The 24,869-nt window shown below is 36.3% G+C and overlaps 1 protein-coding gene across 1 annotated transcript in view; it reads left to right on the forward strand.

Moving 5' to 3' along the window:
* The window catches only part of LOC101344022 (ATP-binding cassette sub-family A member 3-like), a 139,319-nt gene that overhangs the window by 53,655 nt on the left and 60,795 nt on the right, over nucleotides 1-24,869 (forward strand). The window contains 5 exon segments of the mRNA XM_023728327.1: nucleotides 6,965-7,094; nucleotides 14,703-14,857; nucleotides 15,090-15,245; nucleotides 15,551-15,761; nucleotides 23,947-24,097. Of these exon segments, the coding sequence (XP_023584095.1) occupies nucleotides 6,965-7,094; nucleotides 14,703-14,857; nucleotides 15,090-15,245; nucleotides 15,551-15,761; nucleotides 23,947-24,097 (803 nt within the window).

Below are 24,869 nucleotides of genomic sequence, written 5' to 3' on the forward strand. Positions count from 1 at the left end.
TTTTTTTTGGTTTAATGACATATGATGTTGAGCATCTTTTCATATGCTGATATACATATTCTGTATATCTTCTTTGGTGAGGTTTCTGTTCAGATTTTTGGCCAATTTTTAAATTAGATTGTTTATTGTCTTAGTGTTGAGTTGTAAGAGTTCTCTGTATATTTTAAATACAAGTCCTTTGTCAGATATATATTTTGGAGAATACTTTCTCCCAGTCCGTGACTTGTCTTTACATTCTTTTAACAGTGTTTCACAGAGCACAAGTTTATAATTTTAATGAAGTCCAAGTTAACAATATTTTTCTTTTATGGATTGTACTTCTGATGTTATACCTAAAAAGTCGTCACCAACCCAAGATCGCCTAGATTTTCTGCTATGGTATCTTCTAGAAGTTGTATAGTTTTACATTTAACATTTAGGTCTTTGATCCATTCTGAATTAATTCTTGTGAAAGATGTAAGCTCTAGGTCTAGATTTTTTTTATTTTGGCATGTGAATGTCCAGTTGTTCCAGCACCACTAGTTGAAAAGACTGTCATTTCTCCATTGAATTGCCTTTGCTTCTTTGTCAAAGATCAGTTTACCGTGTTTGTGTGAGTCTATTTCTTGGCTCTCTGTTCTGTTCCACTGATCTATTTGTCTGCTCTTTTGCCAATACCACACTATCTTGATCACTGTAGCTTTATAGTAAATGTTGAAATTAGGTAGCGTCAGTCTTCCAACTACGTTCTTCTTTAGTATTGTGTTTTAAGAGTATTGGATTTTGTGAAATGCTTTTTATGCATCTATTGATATGATCATATGACTTTTCTTCTTCCAGTCTGTTGCTATGATGAGTTACATTACTTGATTTGTGAACTTTGAACCAGCCTTGGATATCTGAGATGAATCCCACTTGATCGTGGTGTGTAATTCTTTTTATACATTGTTGGATGCAATTTGCTAATATATTGTTGAGGATTTTTGCATCTATGTTCATGAGAAATGTTGGTCTGTAAATTTCCTTCCTAGTAATGCCTTTGTTTGGTTTTGGTATTAGAGTAGTGCTGGCCTCGTAGAGTAAGTTGGGAAGTGTTTGTTCCCTGTGCTTCTGTTTATTGGAAGCATTTGAGAAGTATTGGTTTAATTCTTCTTTAAGTGTTTGGTACAATTCACCAGTGAAATCATCTGTGCCTGATGCTTTCTGTTTTGGAAGGTTATTAGTTGTTGCTTCCATTTTTATGTCTTTCAAGGAATTGTTCCTTTTATCCATATTATCAAATTTATAGGCATAGAGTTGTTCATTGTATTTCTTTAGTATCCTTTTAATGTCTGTGGGATCAGTCATAATGGTACCTGTTTCATTTCTAATATTAGTTATTTGTGTCTACTGTCTTTTTCTCTTGATAAGCCTGTGTAAAAGTTTGTCAGTTTTATTGCTTTTTTTTTTTTTTCAAAGAAACACCTTTTGGTTTCATTGATTTTTTTCTATTAATTTCCTTTTTTCAGTTTCATGATTTCTGCTGTAATTTTAGTTATTTCTTTTCCTCCACTTATTTTGAATTTAATTTGTTCTTTTTTGGGGGAGGGGTTCCTAAGGTGGGAGCTTAGAATAATTTTAGATATATCTTCTTTCCTAATACACACATTTAGTGCTATAAATTTCTAAATACTGCTTTTGCTGTATCCCACAAATTTTGATAAGTTATATTTCCATTTTCATTTACCTCAAAATATTTTTAAATTTCTTTTGAGACTTCTTCTTTGACCTATGTATTATTGAAGTGTTTTATTTAATCTCTGAATATTTTAATGAGATTTTCTAGCTATATTTCTGTTACTGATTTCTAGTTTAATTCCATTGTGGCCTGAAAGCATATTTTGTATGATTTCTGTTCTTTTAAATTTGTTAAGGTGTGTTGTGGCTCAGGATGTGGTCTGTCTTGGTGAATATCCCATGCAAACTTGGAAAGAATGTGTATTGTGTTGCTGTTGGATGAAGTATTTGACAAATGTCAATTAGCTCCAGTTGATTTATGGTGCTGTTCAGTTAAATTGTATTAACTGATTTTCTGCCTGCTGCATCTATCAATCAATGATTGGGGGATGTTTAAGTCTCTAACAGTAATAGTGGATTTGTCTTTCTCCTTGCAGGTGTATCAGTTTTTGCCTCATGTACTTTGATACTCTGTTGTTAGACACATGCACATTAAGGGTTGTTATGTCTCCTTGGAGAATTGGCATTTTTATCATTATGTAATTCCCTCTTTATCCCTGATAATTTTCCTTGCTCTGAAATCTGATTTGTTGGAAATTAATATAGTTACTCCAGCTTTCTTTGGGTTAATGTTAGCATGGTATACCTTTCTTCATCCTTTTATTTGTAATCTATTTGTGTCTTAAATATCTACAGTGACTTTCTTGTAGACAATATATAGTTCGGTCTTGTTTTTTTAACCACTCCGATAGTCTGTCTTTTAATTGGTATAATTTAGAACCATTCACACTTACAGTGATTATTGATATAGTTGAATTAATATCTACCATGTTTGGAGCAATAAGCAACATCATGATAAATGGAAAAAATATTGAAGTTGTCAAGGATTTCATTTTACTTGGATCCACAGTCAACGCCCAGGGAAGCAGCAGTCAAAAAATCAAATGATGTATTGCACTGGGCAAATCTTCTGCAAAAGACCTCTTTAAAGTGTTACAAAAAGCAAAGATGTCACTTTGAGGATTAAGGTGCGCCTGGCCCAAGCCATGATATTTTCAGTCACCTCATATGCACTCAAAAGCTGGACAATGAATAAGGAAGACTGAAGAAGAACTGACACCTTTAAATTATGGTGTTGGTGAAGAATACTGAATACACCATACACTGCCAGAAGAACAAACAAATCTGTTTTGGAAGAAGTACAGCCAGAATGCTCCTTAGAAGCAAGGATGGAGAGACTTTGTCTCACATACTTTGGACATGTTATCAGGAGGGACAAGTCCTTGGAGAAGGATATCATGCTTGGTAAAGTAGTATAGAGTCAGTGAAAACGATGAAGACCCTCAACAATATAGACACAGTGGCTGCAACAATGGGCCCGAGCATAACACTGATTGTGAGGATGGTGCAGGACTGGGCAATGTTTCATTCTGTTGTCGGTAGGGTCACTATGAGTCGGAACCAGCTCGTTGGCACCTAGGAGCATCATGTTTGTAACTATTTTCTATTTGTTGCCCTTGTTCTTTTTTCCTTTTTTTATTCTTCCCCTCATTTGTTGCCTTCTCTGGTTGTATGATTCTATTTCCTCTCCTTTCTTAGCATATAAATTACAGTGATTTTAAAGTGTTTTTATTGGTTGCCCTAGAGTTTGCAATATACATTTACAGTTAATATAAACTCACTTTTATATAACACTATATCACTTCACAGTTAGTACAGATACCTTATAACACAGTATTCCCCATTCCTTCCTCATGTCCCTTATAACATCGCTGTCCTGCATTTCACTTAACCATAAGCAATAATCATCCAATATATTACTGCTATTATTATTTTAAACAAACTGTTATCTGTTAGATCAGTTAAGAATAATAAAAATAACAGATTTTATTCTACCTTCATTTTATTTTGCTATTCCTTTCTTTGGAGCCCTGGTAGTGCAGTGGTTAAAGCTCTCAGCTGCTAACCAAGTAGTTTAGCCCACCAGATGCTCCACGGGAGAAAGATGTGGCAGTCTGCTTCCATACAGATTACAGCCTTGGAAACCCTAAGGGGCAGTTCTACCCTGTCTTATAGGGTTGCTATGAGTGGGAATTGACTCAGTGGCAACGGGTTTGGTTGGTTTGGTCTTCCTCTTTTTGTGTACATCCAACTTTCTAACCTTTATCATTCTGAAGAACTACTTTTAACATTTCTTGCAAGGTAGGTCTAGTGGTGACAAATTCTTTCAACTTTTGTTTGTCTGAAAAAGTTTTATTTCTCCTTCACTTTGGAAGGATAATTTAGCTGAGTACAGAATTCTAGATTAGTGGGATATGTTTTCCCCCAACACTTACTCCACTTGTCCTGCTTGTATGGATTTTGACATGAAATCTGGTGTAATTTTTACCCTTGTTCCTTCATAGATAAGATGTTTTTCCTCTCTGGCTGTTTTCAAGATTTTCTCTTTGTCTTTGATTTTCTACAGTTTGAATATGATATACCTGGGTGTAGTTTTTTTAATTTTTTTTTTTTTAATCCTTTTGGTGTTCTCTGGTCTCCCTGAATCTGTAGTTTTATGTCTGTTGCCAATTTTGGAAAATTCTCAGCTGTTATTACTTCAAATATTTCTTCTATTTCTTTCTTTCTTCTCCTTCTTGTATTCCCATTATGTGTATGTTACACTTTTTATAATTGTTTCACAGTTTTTGGATAGTCTGTTCTGTTTTTTTCTATCTATTTACTTTTCACTTTTGAAAGTTTCTACTGACATCATGTTTAAGTCTGCTGATTCTTTCCTCTGCCATATCCGGTCATTCTTCATTTCTGTTACAGTTTTTTGATTTCTCACATTTCCTTTCAAATTTTTTATTAGATTATATATGTTCTTGGATGTTGTCCACTTTTGCCTTTAGTGCCCTTACTAAATCTGTTCCTTCGAGTTGATTCTGACTCATAGCAACCCTATAGGACAGAGCAGAACTGCCCCTTAGGGTTTCCGAGGAGCAACTGGTAGATTTGAACTGCCTCCTTTTTGGTTAGTAGCCAAGCTCTTAACCACTGCACCACCAGGGCTCCTGTTAAAATCATAGTTATTTTAAATGTATCGTCTGATAATTCTAACATTTCTGCCATATCTGAATCTGCTTCTGATGGTTCCCCTGACTCTTTAGGCTGTTTTTTTTTTTTTTTTTTTTTAAGCATTCCTTGTTATATTTTGTTGAAAGCCTAACATAATGTATTGGGTAAAAGGATCTGAGGTTCTTTCAGTTATAAAGTTCTGTTGATCTTGATATAGTGATAAGGGGTGTGTATGTGTGTGTAAGCAGTCTATAGTCTAGGTCTCAGTCTTTTAGAGAGCCTGTGCTCCTGAGTTGTGACTCTCACAAGTACTTCTTAGCTTTTTTTCTCCACCCCTTATGTGAAACAGGAAGGCTAGAGGAGTCTGAGGTTGGGTATTTCCTTTCCCCCACATCTAGTGTTAGGGGAAGCTATAGTTGAGTATTTCCATTCTCCTACTTTGAAGGCTAGATGGGGATAGAACTGAGTGATTCACCTTCTCAGAGTTGGTTAGGCTCTAATAGAACTCAACTTGTATAGGCTTAAGTAGAGCAATTTCCCTTGAGGGCAAGCTGTCGTCAAGGAGAACAGAGCATTATTTAAAAATGTTTATCTTTCTCCTCCCCCTCATAGAAGCATGAGAGAATTTTTCTCAAGCTTCACAGTGAAAACTTGGAGCTCCTGGATGTGAAACTCATGAAAGTATGGGGATCCCCAAAACTAGGCCCCCAGGAATTTTTCTCTCTCAAGCTAGTTCATACTCAGTCTTAAGCAATTAGTCAATCACCTTTTAAGTATTCCCACCCAAGACTGGGTCCAGCAATAGCAACAGTGGTGATCTCTGCTCCCAGTAACCAGTGATTCTCTGCATTTATCTGTTTGCCTCTCCAGCTTTCAGGGCAGCGATTTGCTCTGTGCTCTCAATTCTCTGATGGATCTAAGAAGAGTTGTTGATTTTCAGATATTCAGCTTTTTTCTTATTGTGAGGATAGGAAGGATTACTTCCATCCTCCTTACATGATGGATCAGAACCTGGAAGTCCCAACTGGTTGGTTTTTAATTGAAGGTGTGGGAAATCAAAAGCTCTGTTTTGGACATAGGAAGTTTAGACATTCATCCAAGTACAGATTTCAGATAAACAGTTAACATAAGTCTGGTGCTTAGGTCTAGGGAGGAGATAAGATGAGACACTTAGGGAGAAAATATATATAGAAGCCATTTGGGGTTAAAAAAATGAGATTTTATTTTTTGTTATATAGATGTTTGTCTTTATTCACCATCAGTGGGTATGTTGTTGTTGTTGTTGTTTTGGTTGCCGTCAAGTTGATGCCGACTCATGGCTACTCGATGTGTGCAGAGTAGAACTGCTGCATAGAGTTTTCAAGGCTATGGCCTTACAGAAGCAGATCACCAGGTCTGTCTTCTGAGATACCTCTGGGAGGGTTTGAACTGCCAACCTTTTGACTAGTAGACAACTTCTTAACTGTTTGTGCCACCCAGGGACTGTAGATGTTAAATATGAACGGCATGGGTTTGAATCCCAACTCTTCTGCTTAAGTATTGTGTTTCTTAAACTGTTTTCACCTAATTTTCATTAAAAACTTAACCAAAATCTTCTTACCAGTGTGTATAGTACCCAGTGTCTGCTCCGGGTAAGCAGATGTCCATGTACCATCTCTCCTTGAAGGCACCTGTCTTTTCTGAAAGTTCAGGTTAGTTGGTGGCCTTCAAACCTCACCTCTCTGGTGGGTTTGAGAAAAGTTAAAATTGTAGATTATTCAGTTTCTTCTTGTTAGAGTGGGAACAATATTCTTTCCAGCTTTTTACATCTTAAGCAAAAGCACTGCTAGACTAGCCATAAGGAATTTGAGATGCCTATGAAACATCCATGTGTAGGCTTTCAATTGGCAATTCTCTAAATTAGGGGAAAGACACCCATTAAAGAAGATTGTGGCAGTATCAGCTTCGATATGGTAATTGAAACAAAGCAGGAGAGGATGAGATTTCTCAGGGGAAGTTTGTAGACCTACTGTGAAATTCTAAAACTCATACTATGCCTTCAAAGATTGTTTCCTTTTCACACTTTCATCCTCCTTACTCTTTATTTTTTTCCTCATGAGATTGATGATATGGTATTGTTTCTCTATGGATAATTGATAAGAGTGCTTGTTCTTCACAAGTGATAGTGATAGATATAAAGTTAGTATTTGTGTTTCCCCCTCCCCAACAGGCATTCCAAGTGCAGAACACTATCAAAGTAGCTGTAAAAAACTTGTCTTTGAATTTATTTGAGGGGCAGATAACTGTTCTTTTAGGACAGAATGGGGCAGGAAAGTCTACTACTCTGTCCATTCTCTCAGGTATGTGTGCAGCTCTGTTCAGAGGGTGAACCATGGGTTTCCTCACATGTGGATGAAGCTATGAGACATTTGTGTACCCTCTTGATATTGACAGTTCAGTTATTACAGTGATACATAGAGTTATTTAACAATCTACTTTCTTTTAAGTTGCAAGTAATTTCTATAGTATAAAAATTTAAAACTATCTTTGGGGGGGACAAAGAGGACATTGCATAATGATAAAAAGGTCAATCCAACAAGAAGACATAGCAATTCTAAATATGCATGCATTAAACAACAGAACATCAAAATATCCAAAGCAGAAATGAATATATATTAAGAAATTATGCAAGTCCACAATTATAGTTGGAAAATTCAGCACCACTATTTCAGCAATTTATAGAACTATTAGACAGAAAATAAGTAAGCATACAGAACTTAACAACACTATCAACTAACAGTGTCTAGTAGACATTTATAGAAAACTCCTGCAAACAACAGCAGAATACAAATTATTTTCATCCACCCATGGAACATTCACCAAGATAGAGCATATCCTAGGCCACCCCCAGGAAGAAATGAGAAGTTTTTCAGACAGAAGGGAAATGATTCCAGACTGAAAATCAGATCAGTAGGAAGAAACGAAGAATACCAGAAATGGTAAAATGTGGGTAAATATAAAAAATTTTTAAAAGTTTTATTTACTAAAATTTCTTTAGAATATAATTAAATGTTTAAGCAAAAATAGTAACAGAGTTCCTCTTTTGGAATGTCAATGTGAAGAGATATGCAAACTCACATTCCAGTGAAACAACCAAAGCTGGCAAAAACTACAAAAATAAAAAAACCCAAAACACACACACAACCATTTTAAGTATCTGGAAATTGTACTAAGAACATACAGCAAATGAAGAAAAATTTATTCTAGTAAATCTACTGAAACTCAATAAGACATCAGGAGTCTGTGACATTTGAGCCATGTCTTGCTCTCCCTCTTCCCAACTCAGTTGATGGAAACTCCACTCAAGGTGGGTACGACCAAGAAGACAGGACTCCCTTTCCTCTCAGCTCCCAATCAAGGGTGACCTTATTTCACTGGGAGAGGAAGGCTGCTAGCATTTCACATCTCCTCCAACTCCAAGGTGGGGAGGCTAAACTCCTGGTGAGTATAGCCAACAGATTGGTGGCTCCATTCCTCCCCCTAGCACCTATCCATAATACAGAGGTTCTGCCCTGTACAGTAGGGTGACAGTACTGGATCCCTGATTGTTCTTATCCCAGATTGCTCATAGGGCAGAGAGTCCACACCAGGAAAGGCAAGCCAAGAAGGCCAGAGGCTACTGCCCTACCCAGCACCCAGTGCAGTCATTAAGAGATTTGCCCAGAAAGAGAGGCAGTCCATAAGAAAAGATAGCTCCAAAGCTCTCCCCAAAGGAACTGACTTTATTTCAAACAGAGTGTGGTGAAGGTCAAGCCTAAGAGCAAACTTGAAAGAAATAGCTCCTCTTAATTCAGAACAATAAGCTAAATCATAGGTCAGCTAGTTCATCAGAGAGAACTAGGGAAAGAAAGTTAAGAAGAGCAAACAGACCTCAAACACTGGCCTCAAAAACAGCCCCTGCTGAATTTAATTGGATCAAACTGTGGGGCAATTTGTGACCCAGGGCACTGTAAAAAAAACAATAGAGCTATCAGTCAATAATAAGTAGAGGCTGTCTAATTTTGTGTAATGCTAAATGAGGCATGGGGATTAACAGACAGATCAGGAAAAGAAACAGTCAAAGATAACCTTGCTAAAGCCACTGCCATTTTACAATGTGCACATGCATAAGGCTGTGCCTTCTGAATAGTGACAACAAAGGCTTCACATTGCAGGAGAATTAGAATTCACTAAAATAGCCTATCCAAGTCACAAAACAAATAAACAAGCAAATGACAATAAAAATAACCCCTAGAGAGGAGAAAGAGGAATAAATATCCAGAGTTGCTAAAATGCATTGAAAAACATCTAGTTTATAACAAAAATTATGAGAAATGAAAAGAAACAGGAAAGCGTGACCCATATACAGGAAAAACAGCAGACAGCAGAAACTTCCTGTGAAAGGGACCAGATGTCAGATAACAAAGACATTAAAGTATCCATTATAATATGCTCAAAGAACTAAAGGAAACCATGATTAAAGAAACAAAGGAAGGTCTGAGATAGAAATTACTAAATAGAACCAACTAAGAATTTTGGAGTTGAAAAAGTACAGTAACAAAAAATGAAAAAATCATTAATTGGATTAGCAATAGACACAAACTGGCAAAAGAAAGAATAGTGAGTTTGAAGATAGATTGAAATTATTCAGTCCAAAGAACAGAGAGAAAAGAGAATGAACAAAAATGAACAGAGCTTTAGAGAAATGTGGGATACCTTTAAGTGCATCAATATGTGTAATGCTAGTGCCAGAAGGAGAGGAAGAAGAAAAAGGAGCAGAAAAAAAATTCTAAGAAAAAATGGTTGAAAACTTCCTAAACTTTCTGAAAAACATTAATCTACACATCTAAGAAGCTCAAGAAACTCCAAAATAGAATAAATGTAAAGAGATCTACCCCCATACACATCATAGTAAAAATTATGAAAGACAAAGACAGAGAAAATCTTGAGGACACCAAGAGAAGAGTGACTCATCACATAAAACGGAATCCCACTAAGATCAACAATTGGCTTCTCATCAGAAACAATGGAGGCCAGAGGCAATGAAATGACATGTTCAAAGTACTGAAAGAAAAAATTTGTCAGCCAAGAATCTTATATCCAGCAAAACTATCTTTCAGAAGTGAGGGTGGTAAAGGCATTTCCACATAAACAAAGACTGATAAAAATTCCTTGCTAGCAGACTTGCCTTACAAGAAATACTAAAGGAATTTCTTCATGCCAGAAGCGTGTGAAGCCAGATGGAAATTCAAATCCACAGCGGTGAGTGGAGAGAGGAAGACAGCACCAGTGAAGGCAATTATGTAATTACAAAAGTATAACTGCATACTTGTTTTTTCCTCTCTTAACTGATTTAAAAGCAATTATATAAAATGTATGTGCAATACTTTTATTGGAGAGCATACAGTATATAGAAAAGTAATGTATTTGAAAATAATAGTATAACCGAGATGAGTAGGAGCAAAATTGTAGTGGAGTAAGCAAATGACACTAAATGGTAACATGAACCCACAGGAACAAATGAGGAGAATCAGAAATGCAAATATAGCAAACTTTATAAATATATACTTGTTCTACTTTATTAGCTACTTTAATAGACATAAAATCCTATAAATAATATTTATAACATTTTATTGTTGTGTTGGTAACATATATAGATGTAATATGTATAAAAATACTAGCACAAAAAGGAAGAAGAGGCAATAGAGCTATATAGGAGTAATGATTCTGTTGCTCTATGGGATTAAGTTTACTCTGATAAGTTGTATATGATAAGCCCTAGAATAACTACTGAGAAAATGATTAAAAAATATATTGTTGTTGTTAGGTGCCATCAAGTAAGTTCTGACTCACAGTGACACTATGTACAAGAGAATGAAACACTGCCTTGTCCTGCACCATCCTCAGAATCATTGTTATGCTTGAGCCCATTGTTGCAGCCACTGTATCATTCCATTTTGTCCAGGGACTAGTCCCTCCTGATAACATGGCCTAAGTACACGAGATGAAGTTTCACCATCTTTGCTTCTAAGGAGCATTCTGGCTGTACTCCTTCCAAGACAGATTTGCTTGTTCTTCTGGTAGCCCATGGTATACCCTTTATTCTTCACCAACACCATGATTCAAATGCATCAATTCTTTTTTGGTCTTTCTTATTCATTGTCCAGCTTTTGCATGCATATGAGGTGACTGTCAATATCATGGCTTGGTCAGGTGCACCTTAGTCCTCAAAGTGACGTCTTTTCAACACTTTAGAGAGGTCTTTTGCAGCTGATTTGCCCAATGCAATATGTCATTTTATTTCTTGACTGCTGCTTCCATGGACGTTGATTGTACATCCAAGTAAAATGAAATCCTTGACAACTTCAATCTTTTCTCTGTTTATCATGATGTTGCTTATTGGTCCAGTTATGAGGATTTTTGTTTTCTTTATGTTGAGGTGTAATCCATACTGAAGGCTATAGCCTTTGATCCTCATCAGTAAGTGCTTCAAGTCCTCTTCACCTGCAGCAAGCAAGGTTGTGTCATCTGCATATCACAGGTTGTTAATGAGTCTTCCACCAATCCGGATGCCATATTCTTCTTCATACAGTCCAGCTTCTCAGATTATTTGCTCACCATACAGATTGAATAAGTATGGTGAAAGGATTCAACCCTGACGCACACCTTTCCTGATTCTAAACCATGCAGTATCCCCTTACTCTGTTCAAAAGACTCCCTCTTTGTCTATGTACAGGTTCCATATGAGCTCAATTAAGTGTTCAGGAATTCCCATTCTTCACAGTGTTATCCATAAGTCATTATAATCCACACAGTTGAATGCCTGTGTGGCATTAAAACACAGGTAAACATTTTTCTGGTATTCTCTGCTTTCAGCCAAGGTCCATCTGATATCAGCAATGATATCCCTGGTTCCACATCCTCTTCTGAATCTGGTTTGAATTTCTGGCAGTTCCCTGTCGACGTACTGCTGCAACTATTTTTAAATTTTCTTCAGCAAAAATTTTACTTGTGTGTGATATTAATCACATTGTTTGATAATTACTGCTTTATGTTGGATCACTTTTCTTTGGAATGGGCACAAATATAGATCTCTTCCAGCCTCTTGGCCAGGTTGCTGTCCTCCAAATTTCTTGGCATAGATGAGTGAGCACCTCCAGTGCTGCATCCATTTGTTGAAACATCTCAGTTGGTATTCTGTCAGTTCCTGGAGCTTTGTTTTTTTGCCAGTACCTTCAGTGAAGCTTGGACTTCTTCCTTCAGTACCATAGGTTCCTGATCATATGCTGCCTCCTGAAATGGTTGAACATTGACCAGTTCTTTTTGGTACAGTGACTGTGTATTTCCTCCATCTTCTTTTGATGCTTCTTGTGTCGTTCAATATTTTGCCCATAGAATCCTTCAGAATTGCAACTGGAGGCTTGAATGTTTTCTTCAGTTCTTTCAGCATGAGAGATGCCGAGCGTGTTCTTTCCTTTTGGTTTTCTAGCTCCAAGTCTTTGCACATGTCCTTATAATACTTTACTTTGTCTTCTCGAGCCATACTTTGAAATCTTGTGTTCAGCTCTTTTACTTCATCATTTCTTTCATTTGCTCTAGCCATTATGTGTTCAAGAGTGTTTCAGAGTCTCTTCTGACATCCGTTTTGGTCTTTTCTTTCTTTCCTGTCTTTTTGATGACCTCTTGCTTTCTTCATGTATGATGTCCTTGATGTCATCCCACAACTCATCTGGCATTCTCTCATTGGTGTTCAGTGCATCATATCTGTTCTTGAGATGGTCTAAATTCATATGGGATATACTCAACTTCATACTTTGGCTCTTGTGGACTTGTTTTAAATATATATACACATATATGTGTGTGTGTATATATATAGTGAAAAAATAATTGAATTAAATGTTACACTAGAAAATATCACTTAATGCAAAAGAAAGCAGTAAAGGAGTAATAGAGGAACAAAATAAACATAAAACATAGAACACAAAAAGTAAAATGGCACACATAAATCCAACCATAACAATAATTATAGTAAATTGTGAATGGGTTATATCAATCCAATCAAAAGGCAGAGATATTCGGACGAGATAAAGATAATATCTAACTCTATGCTGTCTACAAGAGATACATTTTAGATTCAAAGATACATATAGGATGAAAGTAAAAGAATGGGAAAAGATATATCATGCAAACAGCAACCATAAGAAAGCTGGAGTGACTGTACTGACATCAGACAAAATATACTTTAAACCATAAAATGTTACTAGAGATAAAAAGGAATATTTTATAATGATTAAAATATTAATCCATCAGGGTGTTATAACAATTGTAAACATACATGCACCTAACAACAAAGTCCCAAAATACATGCAACCAAAACTGGCAGAAGTGAAGGGAGAAATAGGCAGTTCAGCAATTACAACTGGAAACTTCATTACCCCACTTTCAATACTGAATAGAACAACTACACAAAAGATCAACAAATAAGCAGAAGACTTTAACAAAACTACACACAAACTAGTTCTAGCAGACATCTATAGAACACTTAATCAAACAACAGCAGAATACATATTCCTCTCAACTGCACATGGAACATTCTTCATTATAAACTATATAGTAAGCTATAAAATAACTCTTAATAAATTTAAAAGAATTGAGATAACAAAACAGATAGTCTCCAATCACAGTGGAGTGATAATTAGAAACTATCAACAGAAAGACAGTAAATTAAAAAATTTGTGAAAATTAAACAACATACCCTAAATAGACAATTATCAAAGAAGAAATCACAAGGCAAACTAATAATTTGAGATGAATGAAAATGAAGACACAACATCCCAAAACATATGAGATGCAGCTAAATCAGTGCTTAAAGGGGAATTTATAGCTGTAAGTACCTATATTAAAAAAGACGAAAGTTTTCAAATCAACAACCTAACCTTCCACCTTACAACACTGGGAAATGAAGAACAAACTAAGCCCAAAGCAAGCACAGAGGAAATAATATGATTAACATGGAAATTAATGAACTAGAAAATACAAAAACAACAGATAAAATTAATGAAACCAAAAGTTGGTTGTTTGAAAAGATCAATAAAGTTGACAAAACTTTAGCTAGACTGACCAAGAAAAATAGAGAAGAATCAAATTAACCAAAATCAGAAATGAAAGGACCATGACAGAAGCTGGAAGTCAAAAGGGGTGATTGAACAAACAGTATGATTTTAAAACAGCTAAAATTATAAGATTTTATTAAAAATGAAAACTCTCAAACCGATGTAAAATTTGATGGACTGCAGGACAATAGGGATAAAAGTGGGACATATGATCCTTCTAACTGTAAAAGACATCTTTGAACATATTACTCCCTTAAGAGGTGTTTTTAAAGTAGGATTAATTAGTTACAGAGTTTAAAGTGGTATTTTCCCATTAAACTTGACCAATAGCTACAACTATGGATAAGTGTTACATAAGTGTTTATAAATTATTTTGTTACTATGTGGTTATCTCCCCCAACTTGAATTTAAATTCTTCAAAGATAACATTTTTATTTTCTGAATTTTCAAAAGAGTCTACCGAAGTCTAGGACAGGGCCTAGCTTATAACATAGGGCCCAAGTGTTGTCAAATGGCTGATGGCAATGCTGTAATATTCTAATATAGCAAACTTTCATGTTATTACCCAAGTGATTTTTACTCATGCATACTCATGGAAAATTAGAACATACAGTTAAACAAACAGAAGAATACAAAAAAAATTTTTATCACTCAAAAGATAACCACTGATATTTTCCAAAAATTTTCTTCTGTGTGAGATATTGCTAATTTTTATGAGTAATTCATAAGTAGACTATGAAGTTGAGATGTTAATGAGTACTATGTTGTTGTGTTCCCTCATGAAAGCTAAACTATTTGTCTTCTGCTTAATTCCAGGTCTCTATCCTCCTACCAGTGGGGAGGCCTATATTAATGGATATGCCATCTCAAAGGACATGGTCCATATTAGAAAAAGCTTGGGCTTGTGTCCCCAGCAGGACCTGTTGTTTAATTACTTGACAGTATCAGAACACCTTTATTTCTATTGTGTGGTGAGCCAAAAATATGTTCCTTTTTCCAACTCTATTCATGTTCTTCAGGTAGATTACCAATTATCAATATTCTTTTTCTTATAAAAAAATTAGTTTTAAGGAATTCTCCTTTGGACGTAAAAGGAGGCAAGGGGAAAAGACACTATATAAATTATGTAAGAAAAGGGCTAGTGTAAAATGTTTCTAATGATAAAGTTAGAAGTACTACGTAAACTCTGGCTTCTCTTTCTAGATAAAAGGAATACCTCGAAAGAAACGTCGTACGGAAATTGACCATATGCTGTCTGCTTTTAACCTGCTAGAAAAGCGTGATGCATTTTCACAGTCACTGAGTGGAGGAATGAAGCGCAAACTCTCCATCATTATAGCACTTATAGGGGGCTCCAAGGTAAAAAAAAAAAAAAAAATCAGCTGACAAACCTGAGAGCCGATATGGATCTAATACTCTAGGAGGAACCTGCCAAGTGACGATCAGATATGGGTCTCATTTTCAATCCAGTTGGTGTAATATAGTCACAGGGTTGGCATTATTCCAGCATTCCTAATTAAGTTTAGTCTAAACTTACTATCTTAGTTGGACAAGTGACTGAAAAAGGAAAACCAGAGTAAACCCCATGACAGGTAAGATACTAGTGGCTCTAGTGGCATAGCGTATATTCACAGTGATCATGGAACTGTTCTTCTGGTCTTCAGGTGGTGATACTTGATGAGCCGACATCTGGCATGGACACAGTTTCAAGGAGAGCCACCTGGAATCTTCTTCAGCAGTATAAACAGGATCGTGTCATCTTACTGACCACCCACTACATGGATGAAGCTGACATCCTGGGTGACCGCATTGCCATCATGGTCAGGGGGACCGTGCAGTGCTGTGGCTCTTCAGTCTTCCTGAAACAAATATTTGGTCTCACTCTCTTTTATTATTTGTAGGATACTGATGCCTTAATAATATCCTTCTAACATGATTTTTATTCCTTTTCGTCTCTCTACACACAACTTCAGTGGCTTCCTCTGTCCTGTTAATTAGGGCACAACTATTCAAAGCTTTTAATTATTTTAATTACTCAAGCTATTTCTCACTGTTATGTTTATTGTATTACCTAAAGTTGTGCTTATTCCTCCCATCTGACTTCTACTGAAACTGTAATGTGTTTGAATGCAGTTGCACCTCCAATGAAATTAGACAGACAGGTAAATTGATGGATTATTCGCGGAATGTGGAATCCCTGGGTAACGCAAATGGTTAAGCACTCAGCTACAAGCTGAAAGATTGGTGGTTCAAACCCACCCAAAAGTGCCCAAGAAGACAGGCTTGGAGATCTGCATCTGAAAGGTCACAGCCTTGAAAACCCTAGGCAGCAGCTCCACTCTGCACACATGGGGTCCCGTGAGTCGGAATCGACTCAGTGGCAACTAACAACAACAGGGGGAATGTAGGAAACCAACTCCTTGTTTCTTGTCAAACCAGTATTAAATTGCTTCTGTATGAGAAAACCTTTTCTTCCAATCTGTCCTAAATAACTTCTTTAACTCTTAGGTTGTTATTCAAAATAACCTATGCATCAGTCTTCTTTGGCCCTCTAAATAAAATTTTAAATCCTCATCCCCAATATTTTATATTTCTTTCCATGCTCTTTTTTTCTTTAAGCAGTAGCACTATCTAATACTACATATAATTTACTCATTCACCTTATTTGTTATCAGTCTCCCTTCTCTAGAATATATGTTCTTATCAAAAAAGAATTTTTTATAATTAGAGTATAAGTTACTTATAGTATAAATGAATAGATCTTGCATGTTCAGTTCGAAAGGTTTTATGGTTGTATATACTCATTGGACTCCAAGCAAAATAGGATACAAAATATTTCCTTGACTCTAGAAATTTCTCTTGAACCTTTTTCCATCAGTCCCCACTCCTGCACCCCCAGAGGCAACCACTTTGATATTTTTTTAACCATACTCTAGTTTTGCCTGTTCTCGAATATCATATAAATGAATTATCCACCATATTTTTTCCCCTCAGCACAATGTTTTTGAGATGCATCTATAACTGTTGCATGTATCAGTATTGCATACATTTTTATTGATGAGTAGTATTCCATTGTATGAGTATGCCACAATTTCTTTATCCATTCTACTCTTTTTATTTTTTTAACTAATACCGACATGATTTTGTTGGAATATGGAATGTAAACAGATATTTCAAACAATCTAACCCTATAAAAATGTATGGTATTTAATAAATAAATTCTAATGTGTGATGTGGTGGTAGACATCTCCAGCTGTAGCCTAGGTGTGTGAAGGCCCCACAGCTATATATAGCAAGGCTCTGCAGCTGGTGTGAGGGAACTGACTACCTGCAAACCATGTTGCTGACAAGTCCCCAAAATGAAATCAGCCCTTTTTTTAAAAAAAACAAAATCTATCTTCCTTCGCTAATGTGCCCTGGTGACGCAGTGGTTAAAGAGCTCACCTGCTAACCAAAAGGTCAGCAGTTCTAATCTAGCAACTGCTCGTTGGAAACCCTATGGGGCAGTTCTGCCCTGTCCTGTAGGGTTGCTATGAGACCAGATTGACTTGACAGCAACAGGTTTGGTTTGGTGTTTTTTTTTTTTTTGCTAATGTGCAAGTTGGCACAATGGATTCAAAGCTTTAATACTTGCTCCAATAGCTCCATTTCTTCACTCTGGTTCCTTGTATATTCCTTTCCTTTCAGTTGCTTGGGGTATTGGGTGTCTACTCTTTTTTTTTTTGATGTTTAAAGTATTATTTGTAAATAATGTCTTTGTTATTTAAGCAGATATACTCTAATATATCAATATTATTCTAAAAGACTAGAGTTGTTGTTGTTAGGTGCCGTGGGGTCGGTTCCGACTCATAGCGACCCTGTGTACAACAGAACGAAACACTGCCCAGTCCTGTGCCATCTTCACAATTGTTGTTATGCTTGAGCCCACTGTTGTAGCCACTGTGTCAGTCCATCTTGTTGAGGGTCTTCCTCTTTTTCACTGACCCTCTACTTTAACAAGCATGATGTCCTTCTCCAGGGACTGGTACCTCCTGATTAACACGTCCAAAGTATGTGAGACGAAGTCTCACCATCCTTGCTTCTAAGGGGCGTTCTGGCTGTACTTCTTCCAAGACAGATTTGTTCATTCTTTTGGCAGTCCTTGGTATATTCAACATTCTTTGCCAACACCACAACTCAAAGGTGTCAATTCTTCAGTCTTCCTTATTCGTTGTCCAGTTTTCACATGCGTGTGAGGTGACTGAAAATACCATGGTTCGGTCAGGTACACCTGAGTCCTTAAAGTGACATCTTTGCTTTTTAACACTTTAAAGAGATCTTTTGCAGTAGATTTGCCTAAGGCAATGCGTCTGATTTCTTTACTGCTCCTTCCATGGATGTCGATTGTGGATCCAAGTAAAATGAAATCCTTGACAGCTTCAGTCTTTTCTCTGTTTATCATGATGTTGCTTATTGGTCCAGTTGTTTTCTTTATGTTGAGATGTAATCTGTACTGAAGGCTGTGATGTTTGATCTTCATCAGTAAATGCTTCAAGTCCTCTTCACTTTCAGCAAGCAAGATTGTGTCATCTGCATATCGCAGGTTGTTAATGAGTCCTCCTCCAGTCCTGATGCCCCGTTCTTCATATGGTCCAACTTCTCGGATTATTTGCTCAGCATACAGATTGAATAGGTATGGGGAAAGGATACAGCCCTGACACACACCTTTCCTGACTTTAAACACGCAGTATCCCCTTATTCTGTTCGAAGGACTGCCTCTTGATCTATGTACAGGTTCTTAATGAGCACAATTAAGTGTTCTGGGATTCCCATTCTTTGCAGTGTTATCCATTATTTGTTATGATCCACACAATTGAATGCCTTTGCATAGTCAATAAAACAGGTAATTATCTTTCTGGTATTCTCAGACTAGAGTAAACCAAAAACCAAACCCGTTGCTGTTGAGTCGATTCCAACTCATAGTTTCCCTATAGGACAGGGTAGAACTGCCCCATAGAGTAGAGTAGGAACAAGCAAATTAGTTTTATCTTCTCTTTGGTTTGTAACCCTTCATTATTTTTTCTCAAAAGTTTCCCTGTTTAAAAATAAAATAAAAGGAAGGGATAAGAGAGGAATATATATTTATGCAAGAATATAATTTCAGAGATTCCTGCTGAAGTCAGTGCAGAGCATGGAGTGATGACTGGCTTAAATGCCAAGTGCTTAAAAGGGATATAAAGGTGGCTTGACTGAGAGGAAGTTAGCTGAGAAACTACACTCAATATGTGGAACTTATTGTTGGTTACTAGCCAAATGCTGTATGCATCCATTCTGTTTCAGTCATGCTGTACATTAACTACCCTTTTTGGACTGTCCAGACCAAAAAGAAAAATTTATTTTAAAAGTAATGATTCATTTAGTATCTAACTGATTGAGACTGAAATATTAATTAGATAACTGCCTGGTGTGCGCTGCAAACTGTAATTTTTGTTAAGCAGCCTTAAAAAATAAATCCAGAGGCAAGAAGAGATCATCAAAAAAGAGCTACTTTATAGCAGTTTGACATATACATATATATATACATATACATATATATATGTACATACATAGTTCAGAGAAGGAAAAAGAAATCATGAAAGCTTCGAACTCAGTGTGAGGTTCTGCCAAAAATGATGATGCACCACAGGGGGGAAAACTAATAAGCCCAATGACAGGCTTTAAAGCAAAACAAATTATTATCTAGCCAAGGAATTTTCAAAGCAGTCTAGCCCCAAAAGCACCATTTTGCTTGTTTCATGCATTCCACAAACGTACTACCCCACATTAAAAACCAAACTCATTGTCATCAAGTTGATTCCAACTCATGGTGACCCCATGTGTCAGAGAGTAGAACTTTTCCATAGGGTTTTCTTGGCTGTAATTTGTTTTTTAAATAATTTGTCTTATTTTTGTTGTTGTTGAGAATATACACAGCAAAACATAACACCAATTCTACCATTTCTGCATGTACAATTCAGTGACATTGATTACATTCTTCAAGCTGTGCAACCATTTTCACCCTCTTCCTCTGAGTTGTTCCTCCCTCATTAACATAAACTCACTGCCCCCTAAGGTTCTTGTCTAATCTTTTGAGTTGCTGCTGTCACTTTGATCCCATATAGATTATTCTTAAAAGAGCATAATTCTCAAGGTAGACATTGTTTACTAGCTAAACTATTGGTCAATTTTAAGATAACTTCAGGGGATATTTTTGGTTTAAGTTTCAAGATTATTTCAGGGCAATAATTTCAGGGGTTCATTCAGCCTCCATGGCTCCAGATAATCGGATTCCATGAGAATTTTAAATTCTGTTCTACATTTACCCCCCTTTGATCAGGATTCTCCTATACAGTCTTTGATCAAAATGTTCAGTAATGGTAGCTGGGTACTGTCCAGTTCGTGTCTCATGGCAAAGGAGGCAGTTGTTCATGGAGGCAATTAGACACACATTCCATTTCCTCCCCCTATACTTGACTGTCCTTCTGTCTCTGTTGCTTCGGGTGAATAGAGACCAATTGTTGTGCCTTAGATGGCTGCTTGCAAGCTTTTAAAACCTCAGGTGCTATGCAACAAACTAGGAGGTAGAATAGAAGCACTAAATATGTTATTAAGCCAATTAACTAGTCCATTCTACTCTTGATGAATATTTAGGTTGTTTCTGGTTTTCAAATATCATGAATAAATGTGCTTATAAACATCTTCTTTGGGTAAAAAATTCTCTTTTATTTAACTGCCAAAAGGTTCTCCAAAATGTTTGTAATATTTTACAAGCTGACAGCAATGTTGGACAATTCTACTTGCTTCATGTCCACACAAAAGTTTTGGAGCTGTCTTTTGCATTTTAGCTGTGCTAAATTTTTAATTTACATTTCCCTGAAGAATAATTGTATTGAGTACCTTTTCCTGTATGAATTGGATATTCATGTAAATTCTTTTGTGAAGTGTCCGATCAAGTCTTTTGTTCATTATTAAAAGGTGGCGCTATGAGTCAGAATCGACTTGATGGCAACGGGTTTTTTTGGTTTGGTCTATCTTTTTTATTATTTGTAGGAGTTCTTTTTATATTCAGGATGTGAGTCTTTTGCCACATACATGTATTGTGAATATTTCTCTGAGTAGCTTCCGTATTCAGTTTTTATTTTACTAAAATTTTTCTCTAAATTTTATTGTGGCAAAATATATTTAACAATAAGTTTGCCATTTTAGTCATTCTAAGTATACAATTCAGTGACATTAATAACATTCACCATATTGTATTACCATCACCACTATTTCCAAAAAGTTTTTCATCATTCTAAGCAGAAACTAAATTCCCCTTAAAGCAATGTTTCCATTCTCTCTCCCCACCAGTCCCTATAAACCACTAATAAATTTTGCTCTCTATGTATTTATCTATTCTAGATAGTTCATATAGTGCGATCATACAATATTTGTTCTTTTGTGACTGACTTGTTTAACTCAGTATAAAGTTTTCGGGGTTCATTCATGTTGTAGCACTTATCAGAACTTTATTTCTCTTTATGACTGAATAATATTTCATTCCATGTGGTGTATACACCACATTTTGTTTATCTGTTCAGTTTTTAATGGGCACTTGTTTTGGCTATTGTGAATTATGCTTCAGTGTGTACAAGTATGTGTATGAGTCTCCAGTTTCAAATCTTTTGAGTATATACCTAAAAGTGGAATTTCTGGGTCATGTGGTAATTCTATGTTTAACTTTTTTGAGGAGGCTCCAAATTGTTCCTCAGTGGCTGCACCATTTTGCATTCCCACAAGCAGTGCATGAGGGTTTTAATTTCTCCATGTCCTTACCAGCACTTGGCTTTGGTTGCTTGTTGTCCAGTTTCTGAAAAGAGTTATTTCATATTTTTTCCAATGTTTTAGTTGTTTATGGTGGAAATACAAGTGAGGTCCTAGTAATACCGTGAGGGCCATAAGCCAAACTAACCTTCACTTATTAGAGATATTTTCAATGGATATGTAAGTTTTGTTTGACAGTTTTTTTTTTCTATGTTCGTTGATATTAGAGATGTCATTTTGCTGGCATCTGGCTTCTAATGTTTCTGATGAGAAATCATTTCATTCTTATCATTATCCCCCTAAATGTTGTGTCCTTTTTCCTCTGGCTACTTTTGAGATTTTTCTTTTTATTTTTTTGGTTGTTTTGAATTTCACTACGGCATACTTGAGCGTAGTTTTCTTTGCATTTAATCTGCTTGGCGTCGCTGAGCTTCCTAGGTACCTGGATTGATATTTTCCATACATTTAAAAAACCTACCAACCATTATCTCTTCAAATATCTCTTCTACCCCATTATCTATTTTCTGTTATTCTGGGACTTCTTACACATGTTAGCCTTTTTAAGTTGTCATATTTATCTTGGATTCTCTGTTCTTTTACATTCTGCTTTCTTTTTGTGTTTCAGTTTGGATAATTTGTAATGACTTATTTTCAAGTTCACTGATCCTTTCTTCTCTGCCTGGTCTTCTGTTAAGTCCATTGAATGAATTCTTCATCTGTGATACTGTATTTTTTTCCTAGCATTTTCATTTGGTTATTTTTATTATTATTATTAGTTTTCAGTTGTCAGCTGAAATTCCCCATTTGTTCACACCTTGTTTTCCTCTTTTTCCAGTAGATTCTTTAAAATATTTTTCATGACTATTTTAAAGTCTTCATATGATAATTTCTACATCTGGGCCATCTCCATGTCTGCTTCTGTTGATCTTTTCTTCATGTTTAAGGTTACATCTTCTTGCTTCTTTGCATGTTTTGTAATTTTTAAATGAATGACATTATAAAACAACAGTAGTGACTAAAGTAGTTACTATTTACCCTCAGAAAAGAGCATGTCCTGTTCTCTGTCAGGCCATTATTGTGGGAGACTAAGTCAATGTAATGTGTATTTGAACCAGTTTTGAAATGTGTTACAGCTTTATTGAGATTTTACTCGCTGCTGCCTTCAAATATTTTGGGGATGGGATTAGGATTTTACCCTTAGTAGAGCTTGGATCTGTGTATGTGTATGTTTGAGGCTGTGGAGCTCAGGCTGCTAACCAAGAGTTCAGCAGTTTGAATCCACTAGCTGCTGCTTGGAAACCCTATGAGGCAGTTCTACTCTGTCCTATAGGGTTGCTATGAGTCAGAATCGACTTGATGGCAACAGGTTTTTTTCTCATTTATAGTCCAGTTGCCAGGTTTTTTAATATGATAAGTCCTCTTTGCTCTCCATCCCCGCTGTCTGTTTTCTGCACCTTATGAGATCTCTCTCTCTTTCCTGCTGCCCTCTCCCAAGCCTTCAGAGGGCAATTGCAGTGTACTCAGTAAAGGACTGATGTGCCTCAGATGTTTTTTTCTCAGCGATTCTGCCGTGCCCTGAGCCTTCAGAATGCTACCTCAGTATTTTCCTCAAAGTTCTGGAGTGTCTCGGAGGTATTTTTTCTCAGCTACACAAAACCATTCCTAGTTTCTGGAAAATCAGTGCAATGCACTTAGTGAAGGTGCAGAGGATCTTAGAAGAATTCTCAGATCTCTGGAGTAAGGGATTATTATCTGATTTATTTACTCCCTGGCATATAATCAACCAAACCAAAAACCTGTTGCTGTCGAGTCGATTCTCACTCACAGCGACCGTATAGGACAGAAGAGAACTGCTTCATAGGGTTTCCAAGGAGCAGCTGGTGGATTTGAACAGTCAACCTTTTGGTTAGCAGCTGAATGCTTAACCACTGCACCACCAGGGCTCCGTGCCATATAATAGGCCCCCCCAAAATATATGTTTAATGAATATTAATCTTGTCCTCTCAGATTTCCATGTCAGTAGGGCAGGGGGCTAGATAACAGAGGCTTTTCATCCTATCTCTGCTTTATCTGGTTTTATAAACCAAATTGTTATCAGTCCCTAAGCATTAAGGAAATCATAAAAGGAGTATTTGTTAAGCTCCTTAGACTTATAACGAAATGATTTGTGATATGTGGTCTCACAAGAGTATGAGAAATATAAAATGTTTTATTTGTTCTTCTAAATGAATTTTCTCAGGTGTGGGATACCACATAGTCATGGTGAAGGAACCTCACTGTCAAGTTGAGGAAATCTCCCAATTGATTCATCATCATATACCAACAGCCACTTTGGAGAGCAATGTTGGAAGTGAATTATCATTTAGTCTACCCAAACAGTACACACACAGGTACCGATCCCCAGAATGCTAAATGGTTGATTTTTTAGGTAGCCAAAAATCTTTTTTTTTAAATTTTCTTGGTTTCTTCTAGCTTAGCAAGTAGAGTTTATTTAAGAAGTCAAGATTCCAGTCATAGCTGCCACTTGGACTAAAAAGTAGGATACCACGTAGAGATTATAGCTTCCTGGTGCTAACTGATGATAAGTTATGAGTAGAATACCAATTTTTTGCTTGTGAAGGGAAATATTAAGATAACGAGAGAAAAATGGCTTAAATGGCACATCTTGGAGTTAAGGGTGACAAGAACCTAGAGAAAACAGGCAGTTTGCACCAGTTAGCAAGTTACTCATCAAAGGGAACCACAAAAAATAGTAACTCTACCTGGATAGCCATCCTATAAAAGGGGAATAGAAACTAAGAGTACTCACCAGTGACTTTCAGAGAGTGTGATATTTTTATCTTCTTGCCATATACAAGCAAGAAGTTGCCTTGGTATTCCTTCAGATTCAAGCCAGTTTTCATATTTAAGAATACTATGAAGGACTTTAACTTCTCTTTTTCTAAGAAAAAGGATTCTAGATAGAATGAAGGGAATGATGCACAAAGGAAACCAGGAAATTAAAGAGTCTTAGGGAACTATAAAACAGAGGAATGTGTCGCAAAGGAGAAAGAGAAAGAAGAGGAACCGTATCATTTGAACTATATTTACTAAGTAAATCTGAAAGGTTTTGAGAAGCAGCGTCATGGGACAGCATGATCAGGCAGCTGAGTAGAAGCAAGA

This window comes from Trichechus manatus, unplaced genomic scaffold, assembly GCF_000243295.1.
Source record: "Trichechus manatus latirostris isolate Lorelei unplaced genomic scaffold, TriManLat1.0 scaffold00024, whole genome shotgun sequence".
In the NCBI taxonomy this organism is placed as follows: Eukaryota; Metazoa; Chordata; class Mammalia; order Sirenia; family Trichechidae; genus Trichechus; species Trichechus manatus.